Source organism: Myripristis murdjan, chromosome 4, assembly GCF_902150065.1.
Source record: "Myripristis murdjan chromosome 4, fMyrMur1.1, whole genome shotgun sequence".
Classification (NCBI taxonomy): Eukaryota; Metazoa; Chordata; class Actinopteri; order Holocentriformes; family Holocentridae; genus Myripristis; species Myripristis murdjan.
Window position 1 is genome coordinate 36,455,724 of NC_043983.1, and position 12,177 is coordinate 36,467,900.

Sequence of the window (12,177 nt, forward strand, 5' to 3'; positions counted from 1 at the left end):
AGTTGGACAAAAACACAAGCGATATTAAGCATTATTACACGAGAGGGTGTGCTTGACCGTTATTGTCAGTGCCTTGTTCCTGGCCGCATCACTGAAGTTGACTATACATTAGGATTATACAACTATAACCAACAAAATAAAATGTCTAATCAAAATGTATTCATACTGTGGGCATTTCGCTCTCAAAATATCAACGTTTTTTGCTAGTATTCTCTCCGTTTCAGTGGAAATACATGAGATCTGACGGTAACTAGTCCTTGTCAGCCAGCCAACTTGGGCTTATCATGTTTTCTAGACATCGTGATTCCCCAAACTGAATAAATACTAGTGGTGCAACGGATCATCGTTGATCCGTGATCCGTACGGATCCCTCTCCACGGTTAGGCACGCGCGTGGTCCGCGGATTGGTTGATGAAAAAAAAAAAAAGTTGTGCACGTTCACATGAAGGGCGCATGTGCAATCCACACTGGTCAAGCGCTGCAGTAATCATGGCTAGCGGAGGAGCAGAGGAACTTAAAAAAGCTCCTGCATCATTTAAGTGGCATGTATGGGAGCATTTTGGCTTCCCTGTAACACACAATGATGATGGAAAAAGGATGGTGGACAACAGAGGCGGTTCTGCCTATGTTGCCGCCCTAGGCGAAATTACTGGCTTGCGCCCTTCCATGTTACTACTCCTACCACCAGCCCGCCTGATGCAGGCCGGTGGCTTTTTTATTCAAACAAGATTTTGTCCATATAAAAAGTAGCCTATTTTTCCAAAAAAAAAAAAAAAGGTCTTGAAAAAGAGGCGTCGTCTTAAAATCAGGGTCGTCTTTTATGCGGGTCAATATGAAAACTGGCGATTTTTTTTTTTTTTTTTTTTGGAGGGCGCTCGTGCGCCTCCAAGTAGATTGCGCCCTGGGCGGTTGCCCACGTTGCCCATAGCAAAACTGTCCCTGGTGGACAAAACCATTACAGTGTGTAGGCACTGTGGCACGTGAAATTAGAAGGTATCATGCCTTAAATTGCACTTTAAGTTGTTTATATATAATTTAAAATTTTAATTAAACATTGGATGGACATTTTTAGTTGAATGTTTTTATTTAATGGGCAAAAGTGTTTTGCAAAATAAATGGAGGACAAAGTTATATTTGTCTTGTCTTTTTTTTTTTTTTTTGCTTATCCGAAAAATGATCCGATCCGTGACTCAAAACCATGATCCGATCCGATCCGTGAGTTGTTTGATCCGTTGCACCCCTAATAAATACCACACATAGCAACACAAAACTGCTCTGCTAGCTCAATCATGTTGTAACTAGAATATCGGCATGAAAAACAATTTTTTTCATGGACTGATAGTTATACTTCTGCCGACTTCTCAGTCATTTTTAATCTAACAGGTGCCGTGACAGCAGCTGATCTTTATCTACAACCAACTTATATGAACAGTTATATTTAAATACAGGCTACTTCTTTCCAGTGTCAGCCACAACAAACATCTGTCTTTTCATAAACTCACCGGCAGATGTTTTATTTCAGCTGGGGGTGTGTCACTCCAATTTAACGTCAGCTCTGATTAATGTGGCTAAGCAGCAAAAGTAAGGACAGTAAGCAGTCACATTAAGGCTGAACAGAGTTATAGAATCACCTTTTCAGGCTGTTATCAAAATAAACACCACAGTTTTCACAGATGTGCTGATTTATTAAATGTTCATTTCAATATACAGATAGAAACAAATTGACAAATTAAATCAGTGGCCTAGGAAACTCATAAAGACTAAACAAATTAATAACAATTAATTGGCTAATTAATAACTGATAACATTAACACATTAATAACAAGAACAAAGTTACAGCCGCACATCTCTGTGGAAAATCGGACAGACTACTGTCCATGGTGCTGAATCTGCCTCAGCAGGTACTGTCCATGGTGCTGAATCCGCCTCAGCAGGTACTGTCCGTGGTGTGGAACCTGCCTCAGCAGGTACTGTCCGTGGTGCTGAATCTGCCTCAGCAGGTACTGTCCGTGGTGCTGAACCTGCCTCAGCAGGTACTGTCCGTGGTGCTGAACCTGCCTCAGCAGGTACTGTCCGTGGTGCTGAATCCTCTGAGGCATTTCATTCTCTTTATTATAGAAATTAAAGCTCCATAAAATTCACGGAGGATCTTGTTCAGCTCTTCTTTCCTTACAGGTGAGAAATCAGCTGTTTGCCCGGTGTTTGTCAGGTAGTCTTGTAGACATTTGATGGCCCAAGACGTTGACCGGGCCGTACCGGCTTCATTTCCTGACCTCTCCAGCTGATCCAGCTCTTCACTCGTCACTCTCGCGTACTCTCTTCTTTTTCTCTTCTGTCCTGTTCAGCCATTCATCCAAACTTAGGTCGCCAAAGAAATCAAAATTGACTACCAAACGGTCCATTATGCAGGCGAACAAAGTTGACAGTGGCTTTGGAAGCGGGTTTCAGTGAAACATTTTGTGTTGCCATGGAAACCACACAGACCCGGGCAATAAGATATAGGCACAGAAACACAGTCGGCACGGCTCAAACAAACCAACCTGGAGCAGGTATTGGCGCGTAAGTTACCAGCAAACTCTCAACATGCACAGAAGATAACCGAGGCTGTTGCTATTTTTATATGCAAGGACATACGACCATACAGCGTCGTTGAAAACAGTGGTTTCCGAAGCCTCATTAAAACTCTGGAGCCACGCATTATTTCTCTGAATTGTTTTTTATATCCAAGTAAAATTGGTATTTTAACTGAAATATCTCTGACTGAATTGATATTGAATCGAATCAAATCAAATCAAATCAAATCAAATTGACTTGGGACCTTGTAAAACTGATGAAAAAGCTGCGCTGTATCGTATGTAACATGTGGCAGAGCCGGTTTGAGGCGGTTTGAGACGTACCTGGCCAGACTCCAGACCAGCGCCAGGTTGTCTTTCCCCCCAGAGACGAAGTGGCTGCTGTCGTCGGTGAAGCGCAGGCAGGTGAGATCCTGGTAGTGCCGACTCAGCACGGCCAGCAGGTTCCCGCTGGAAACCTGAAGACCAGAGACAGGAACCAGTTAGAACCCTGTCTGCTCCAGAACCTCCATCAGAGAACCAGGACCTGTCAGAACCTGGTTTGCGTTCTGGTCTCAGGTCTGAACTGCAGTCCTTCCTTTTTTTCTTTTTTTTTCTTTTTAATTGCTCATCACCTTTTCTCCATTTAAAGTTTTAAACAAAACAAACATTCATAAAAAAAAAAAACCACAAAATTAGCTAAGAAATTACCAAACATTTACTAAAAAACTATTTTAAAATAATGTAAATAATATTAGAACTATGAATTCAAAATATAAGAAAAGAAATTTGTAAAAACAATCTGCAAAAAATGCAAAAGAAACTATAAAAACTTAAATTTAACTAAATTTAACTGCATTTGTAATGATGATACTTTCATATTGATTTAAACAGATCTATTGATTTGACTGATATACTGATTTGATTAAATTGATATATTTAAAAGGAACCGTAACGCTTGATTAGATTTTGTTTGGTTTTCTTTTTAATCATTATTATTACAGTATTTATTGTTGTGCGTTTAAATTCTGACAGTTGCTCTCCAATTACAGAGACACAACACAAACTCCTCTGTAACCAACACACACACACACACACACACAGCCTCTGTGTTTAACCAGTCAAGTGAAAACATCCATGAAAATGACCTCCAGACAGACAGATGTAGGCTAACAACAACAACAACAACAATAATAACGATGATGATGATGATGAAGAAGATGATGATGTCGGGACAGGCAGCAGTGTGTGCTCGGTGAAGCCACAGTAAAGGTGGCTGGGTGCTGCTCTCACCTCCCACAGGTAAACGGCCTCGGCGATGCCGGCGGCCAGGTACAGGCCGTTGGGCGCGGCGGTCAGACACGTGACCACGCCGGGACAAACGATCTTCTGCTGCAGCTGATCCTGCAGAGACACAGCAGCTGAACACACACCTGCAATCCCACAATCCTCTCTGGTTCTAGCCCCTCATGCAGCTGACTAACAGGCTGCTTTTAAAAAAAAAAACATAAATTTATCACAATCACAGTCATAATGTTCATTTTTCAACACGGCTTTTAATTAATAACAACATGAGGGCTAAAACTAACAAAACATGACAGAACGTTCAGCAGACATGAGACCACCAGCCGGAACATCAGCAGCAGAACCCCCAGGTAGAACCCTGAACTCCAGACCAGCTGATCAGAGTGGCGTTAGTCAGCTCTGAGTGAAGCTGCTCAGTGAAGGAAAAAAACTGCACCCTACAAGTCACCATGGCAACGGGTAAACAACAAACAGAATGCATACCTGTCAAGTATCCCGTTTTGGCCGGGATTTTCCCGTATTTTACCCTCCTTTCCCGGTCCCCTCCCGTATTAGTATTTTCCCGTAAATTTCCCGTATTTAACCTGTATTTATTAAAGATAATAATAATACTCCGGGGCGAGCCACCCATTCCCAGTCTGAACTCTGTCACCCGTTACAGTAACCTACTGCATGTACTGTAGGTGGCAGTTGTGGCGAGGTTAGTGTGACATTGTCGGAGAAGAGTGACAACTGACCTCCGAAACTGTCAAGGTAAATAAACATCCCATGTCTGATTAAAAGGACCAAAAACGTTTGGTCCTTTAAAAGTTAAATGGAAGACATGATGAATGTATTTGAACTATTGACACACACACACGCACGCACACACACACACACACACACACGCACACACACACACACACACACACACACACCGCCGCCGCCACAAAAATCTCCCGTATTTTACTACTCAAATGTTGACAGGTATGAGAATGGATGGAAAGGCATTAACATTATATACTGATATTATATATTAATATTATCTATAAATGTGCGTGAGAAGCCATCGGCAGGTTAACACGGTCAAGCTTCATTCCGGATGGTAAAGGGACTGTGTATCAGGATATAATCCACATCACATTTTAAATCTCTTTGTTGCTTTAATCTGCCAGGACAGAATGCTGAGGATATAGAACAGAGAACCCCGAGGCGTGAGGGTTAGTTAGAGTTAACCCTAACCCTACCTAACCCTAACTAACCCTAACTTGAAAAAGCATCGAGGTGAAAATACAGCAGATTTAAACTTTTCAGACTCAACAGCGTCCAGCGGCTTTGCTTCGGTCTGAACGGCAGACAGAAACCTGCAGCCTGACCTGAACCAGGGCCGCCAGGTGAGCGCCACTCTGTTAGTTACCATGGTAACTGACCCCGAGTTGAGGTTACCATGGTAACTGACCCCGAGTTGAAGTCGCGTCTCTTTCAGGAGCTGAGCGGCCAGACTGGCGGCGGGTTGACACCTGCGCTGTTAGCGGCGGGTTGACACCTGCGCTGTTTGCGGCGGAGGGATTTCACTGGGAGAGGCCGGTTAGAAACATCCGGGTCCTGCTGCGAGCCGCGAAACTTTAAAATAACACATTTACGAACGGAGTCTGGACGGACCGGAGCCTGCTGCTGGGCTCAGTGTGTGTGTGTGTGTGTGTGTGTGTGTGTGTGTGTGTGTGTGTGTGTGTGTGTGTGTGTGCAGCACGGACCTTCCTCTGCAGCTCCCACACGTTGATGAAGTTCTTGCCCAGCTGGGCTCCCAGGATGTAGTCGGAGCCCAGCAGCGCCAGGCCGCGGCACGCCGTGTTGCCTCCCCGGTAGGAGAGGAGGCTGCTGCCGCTGTGCAGCTCCGACACCGCGCAGTTCCACAGCTGCGAGCCCGAGTCACTGCTCACGATCACCTCCATGGGCGCCGCCATTTTTACACTCTCTCTCTCTCTCTCTCTCTCTCTCTCTCTCTCTCTCTCTCTCTCTCTCTCTCTCTCTCACACACACACACACGCAGGCCGGGAGGGAGGCGACTTTATTTTCAGAGTCAATGAGAGAGTCGCGTGACCCCGTGACTTTAGTGGACCAATCACCTTACAGCAATGGCGGATCAACAGAAAGGGTTGGACGAAAGCTCTTTACGTCATCGCGCTGTTGTAGCACGCTGAGCGACGTGCTGACGCGGTGGCCGTTGCAAAGGGGGTGTCGCTCCCACTGTGGACAATTTTTATTTAGCCGTTATTTTACCAGGAAGAAGCTTGAGCTCCAAGAGCTCTTTCACGAGCAACACCTGACAACAAAACAACAACATACAAACATAAGAACAAGAACAACCAAAGCAGGACAAGATCATGAACAAAAAGGATAACAGAAACAGGGCCAAAACCACCATTTCAACATTGGAGGGGACAGATATTGAATTTGCTATTGAATTGCTGATATATTCCAGCAATATTGGGGGGGACATTTTTGGAGTGCCTGAACATTGGGGGGGGCGTATAGTATAGACATCAGGCAGGATCATTAACCAGGAAACAAGCAGGGGTTAGTAACGAGGAATCAAACAGGGAAGCATTTACATACTCCCCTTTCAGAGTATGCCTGTACAATTAAAATAAATCATTTCTCAACCATTTTTCACACTTTTTTTTTTTTTGTTACCGTCATGACATGTTGTTTTAATACAGAATTTTTGATTAAATAACAAATCTAAAATTTTATACAAAATAGGCTACTTTTTTACGCAGATAAGAGTAAAATATACTTGATACTTAATTATATTAACAATCAAATCTTTCAAAATAAAATCTTATTAGCCATATATATATCTATAGATATAGATATAGATATATACAGTGGCCATCATTACTTTAAGAAATGAAGGTCAGTCAGTCCGGAAAATTGCAAAAACTTTAAATGTGTCCCCAAGTGGAGTCGCAAAAACCATCAAGCTACAACGAAACTGGCACACATGAGGACCGACCCAGGAAAGGAAGACCAAGAGTCACCTCTGCTTCTGAGGACAAGTTCATCCGAGTCACCAGCCTCAGAAATGGCAAGTTAACAGCAGCTCAGATCAGAGACCAGATAAATGCCACACAGAGTTCTAGCAGCAGACCCATCTCTAGAACAACTGTTAAGAGGAGACTGCGCCAATCAGGCCTTCATGGTCAAATAGCTGCTAGGAAACCACTGCTAAGGAGAGGCAACAAGCAGAAGAGATTTGTTTGGGCCAAGAAACACAAGGAATGGACATTAGACCAGTGGAAATCTGTGCTTTGGTCTGATGAGTCCAAATTTGAGATCTTTGGTTCCAACCGCCGTGTCTTTGTGAGACGCAGAAAAGGTGAACGGATGGATTCCACATGCCTGGTTCCCACTGTGAAGCATGGAGGAGGAGGTGTGATGGTGTGGGGGTGTTTTGCTGGTGACACTGTTGGGGATTTATTCAAAATTGAAGGCACACTGAACCAGCATGGCTACCACAGCATCCTGCAGCGACATGCCATCCCATCCGGTTTGCGTTTAGTTGGACCATCATTTATTTTTCAACAGGACAATGAGCCCAAACACACCTCCAGGCTGTGTAAGGGCTATTTGACCAAGAAGGAGAGTGATGGAGTGCTGCGGCAGATGACCTGGCCTCCACAGTCACCGGACCTGAACCCAATCCAGATGGTTTGGGGTGAGCTGGACCGCAGAGTGAAGGCAAAGGGGCCAACAAGTGCTAAACACCTCTGGGAACTCCTTCAAGACTGTTGGAAAACCATTTCAGGTGACTACCTCTTGAAGCTCATGGAGAGAATGCCAAGAGTGTGCAAAGCAGTAATCAGAGCAAAGGGTGGCTATTTTGAAGAAACTAGAATATAAAACATGTTTTCAGTTATTTCACCTTTTTTTGTTAAGTGCATAACTCCACATGTGTTCATTCATAGTTTTGATTCCTTCAGTGAAAATCTACAATGTAAATAGTCATGAAAATAAAGAAAATGCACTGAATGAGAAGGTGTGTCCAAACGTTTGGCCTGTACTGTATATATATTAATAAAATTAGTTTACAGCATTTAAATATATAAAATTTACTTACATTCTGTATATATAAACACACACACAGTGGTGGAAGCAATCAGCTGTTTTATTTCAATGTACAAAAAACCTATTAATTCTTGACCAAAAGGATCATTGTTAACCAAAAATGTCCAATCCTTTTTTTCAGAACCTTTCATTTCAAGTAGGAGTTATAATAAATGTCTAATTGCAGGCTCTCCTCAGCTCACCTTGAAGTGGTCGTGGTCCTGGTTGCTTCAGGCTAAAGGGAAGAAAAAGTATAGATTTTAGCATTTCTCAGCAGCACACAGTAAAACATTGTTGCTGATTCCGTAAAAATTCATTTTAAGAAACTGACAACTTATCAAATATGTAATCTACAGTACTCATCACTGATATACAGTAACAGTATAAGACTGCAAATAGCTTAAATGCAGGGGATAAAAAAAAAAAGTAAGTGTGCAGTGGGTCACAGTGGATCATCTTCAAGGTAAGTGACAAAACATAAATTGTCATGAAAATATTAAAACTCAATCAAAAAAAGTGAGTGGCTGCATCCTTGTAAATAATGCACCTACTCTTTGGAGATGAGGCGGGAAGCTGAACACAGACAGAAAAACACCAGGCATAACAGTACTACTGATAATAGTACTACTACTACTACTGATAATACCACTGATAATATCAGTAGCCTAGCAGCTTGCTAGCGTTGCCATTTAGCTGGTAGCCAACTAGTAACACTAGCTCTCAACATGATAAAATTATGATAATACTTAATATAAAAAAACAAAAAACTATTCTTATCTATGAAAGGTGATTCCCAGTTGCCTGGTTTCAGTATTCCTCTGGTTTGTACAGCCATACGCTGCACAGTGTGCTGGCATCTCTGCTGCTAGGGCAGGACTGAGGAAGTTTCCCACTGCTGGAAAAGATATGCTTTACAAATTTCAAAATTCTTCTCCTTTGATCTGACAGCACAAAAAACTTGTGTAGCTGTCTGCCATGTTTACAAAAACAAAAAAACACTCAAAAATTAGAGGGAAATTGAGCAAGTAACAAGCACAAACCTGTAACCAGCCTGTACACCTGCAGGTTATGGAGTCAGGAATCTGCCCCTACTAGCCGAGTTTAGCCCGAGGCACACCGATCTAATGGGCGTGGTGTATCTAGCTTTCTTTCTATATCTGTGGTCCAACCAATAAGACCCGCATCACATGATCCACATGGAACTGCGCGTGTGCCCGCTGCTGGTGAGATTAGATTAGATTGTAATCTGTGTTATTGTGATGGAAATATGATCAGAACATGATCAGTCAAAGCAGATCAGTGACGTCACCGTTAGGTTTAACTCCGTTTACCAATAAAAGTTAAATATAACACGAGATTTAAAGGTAACTGTAATGTTGCAAATGACACCGTTACACACCTGTTACCTGCATGTCCAGCTCACGTGACAGCCTGGACGATCTAAACAATTATTATAATGTATAATTATTATTAAGTTATAATGTTGCTACAGTAGAGAGGAAACGCCCACCAGCCCGTCTTTACAGCTCTGTTTTGGAACAGGAGCTTCATCAGTTGATTGGTTGATTAGTTGATTGGTTGATCGGTGCTGTGGGTCCCTGCTGTGATCTAAACCTCCGGACAGGCTGCAGACAAAAGATTGAAAACTAAATGAAGTGACTGACAGGTGAGCATTAAACAGTGAAACTCACCTGCTGGTTGATTATCAGTTTTTCCAGCTCAGCCTCAACAACATGAAGCAAACAAGATCACAACTTCCATCGGTGTTGCCATGGTTACAGCAGGTAAGCAGGTTCACTGAGAACAAGAGAAGAAGAGACCAAGGACATGTGGAAAGAGACACAGTTGTGAAGCAGGTGAAGGGGCAGGTGGCTCAGGTGAGGTCTTAGACCAGGTGTGTGTGAGGATGGACCTCAGGTCATGTGTCCCTGCTGTCAGAAGCATGGTGACTGTTTTAAACAGTCATCAACCAGAGGAGAAATGTACATACTGTATTGTGGATTAAACTGGATTAAACTTGATTAGACTGGATTAGACAGGGTAACACCATGATAGAACCAAAATGGATAGAAAAGCACAGAGGTCATGGATTCCACAAAGGTTTGAGTAAAGTCAGGTCCAGTTTTTTGCCTTATAAAGAATCTCTGACTGTAACACCACTGGATTCCACTTGAGGGCGCTATGAGCCCACAATTAATATCACATCTAATATCCTGGTAATGACACATATTACAATGCAGCACATTTACTGTAAGTAAATGTTATACTTAGATCTTATTCTTTATTTCTATTTTTTTTATTTACTTAATCTGTAATCTGTGGATACTGCTGAAAAAAATGTGAATTTCCTGCGGGATGAATAAAGTATCTACCTACCTACCTACCTACCTAAGTTACAGGAATGAATAGTTTATATGGAGAGGCCAATTTCTTGTTACAATTTGTTTTATATGCTTGACAAATAAGAGGTACTTTTTATTTTATTTGTTTTCTCCTTTTATGTGGAACCTTTGTGCAAATTTTTATTTAAGCAGTAAACAAAATATAAAATATGATTCTATAAAACAGAGGTATTATGATGGAAGGAATGTATCTGCAATGTATATATGCTTCCCCATGCTGGCAGTTTTTTCCCAGGCATCGACAGTTCAGTGAATGCACCATATGGAGCCACATTTCTCCAGTCAGTTACTTCTGTGTGTAATTGCAGGTGTGCGTACCTGCGGGCAGGCGGGGTCCCGGCCGACTCGATGAAAATTACATAATTGAGGTTTGATAAACTGATCGAGTCCTGACTCTTCACACCCCACTGGGTTCAGATGTTCTGCAGTGAGGTTCTGCTGCCAAGCAGAGGAACCCCAAGCACAAAGTAAACTGCGGGATACTGTTGCAGAGCAACGCTAGTGCGCCCCGACCCTTGCAGCCCTCTGAGAATCAAACAAAGCATAAGTTAGTCCGTCGTCCCGGTTATCCAAGTCATCAACTTGGAGCAAGCAAGCAGGTTGGGTTCAAGCGCCTATTAGCATCCTCAAGGAGATCCGTGTGGGACTCTGCTCAGATGCAAGGCAGTGTCAGTCAGCTCGGCTTCCACAGCCCATCTTGCTGCTTGAATGGCATTGAGTTTCCTCTCCTGAGTCTCAGATGTTTCCTCCAGTCGTTTTGTGTCGGAGCCCAGAAGGACGGCACATTATCGTCATCCATCATTCTGCTTCGCCATGTTTGCTGGCAGTGTCTCGGCGCTGTGTTGCAGGCTTTTACTGATGTCATTTTTTATTACAATGTTTTTGTTGTCAGTCGCTGCATGTAGAAACATCCTGAGATTCTCTCAATCAGCTGATTTGTTCTGAGTCAAACCAGCACTTTTGATTAAAGGCAGAATCAGGAGAAACCCAACATTCAGAGTTGCCCTCCATTCATCCAATTTAAAAGCAGTTTGCTCTTCCCATCATTCACCAAAATGCACACCTGATCAACAACAGCTTTCCAGCCTGAAAGCAAAGTGCTGATGTTATTCATATACCATCTATGTATATGTTTGATGTGACATCACATCAAACATTTACTTCACTAAAAGCCCCAGAAGAAGTTTAAGTTTCCATGTTGATGTGATGTGACTGTAAACTGCTCAGCTGTTGATGGGTTTACATTTAACTTTCTGCTCAATGAAAACACAACAAAAATTGTTAATTTTTTTATTTTGATTTTGACGGTTTTGTGAACATTCACCAATTACACCATTTAAATAAATCATTTTCTATACATGATGCCAAGTGTTTCTATTTTTTACATAATACTTCATTTACAGGCCAGTCGGTTCCTTTGACTGTAGGTCAGTGTGTGTGTGTGTGTGTGTGTGTGTGTGTGTGTGTGTGTCTGCTGGCTGATCCTAAATCAACAAAGGAAATTCCAAGGCAGCAGGAAGACGAACACTTCCTCTGACATTCACTTTGGCCCCACCCACGAGAGGCGGAGTCCACCAGCAGCTGACCTGTCAGTCACAGCAGGGCCCAATCAGAGCCAGCCCTGAGTGTCTCCCAGGGCAACGCTGAGCTGCTGAACATGTGGTCAGAGAGAGACAGAGAGAGAGAGAGGACATGCTGGTCTCAGATCAGCAGCTGCCTGTCCTCACTGCAGCTAGTTTTCACTCCAGCTGCTGCCGGACCAGCTTCCCAGAAATCTGAGTCACGCATTTTTGTTTAAATATTCACACTAAAGCAGCTGAGTCTGAGGAAGA

General features: G+C 42.8%; 1 protein-coding gene across 1 annotated transcript in view; it reads right to left on the bottom strand.

Moving 5' to 3' along the window:
* Nucleotides 1-5,870, bottom strand: part of wdr18 (WD repeat domain 18) — a 50,849-nt gene extending 44,979 nt beyond the window's left edge. The window contains exons 1-3 of the mRNA XM_030050092.1: nt 5,591-5,870; nt 3,846-3,956; nt 2,898-3,031 (exon numbers count right to left, since the gene is read on the bottom strand). Coding sequence (XP_029905952.1) covers nt 2,898-3,031; nt 3,846-3,956; nt 5,591-5,800 — 455 coding nt within the window. The 5' untranslated portion in view covers nt 5,801-5,870. The remainder of the gene's footprint in view (nt 1-2,897; nt 3,032-3,845; nt 3,957-5,590) is intronic.
* Between the last annotated feature and the right edge of the window lie 6,307 nt (nt 5,871-12,177).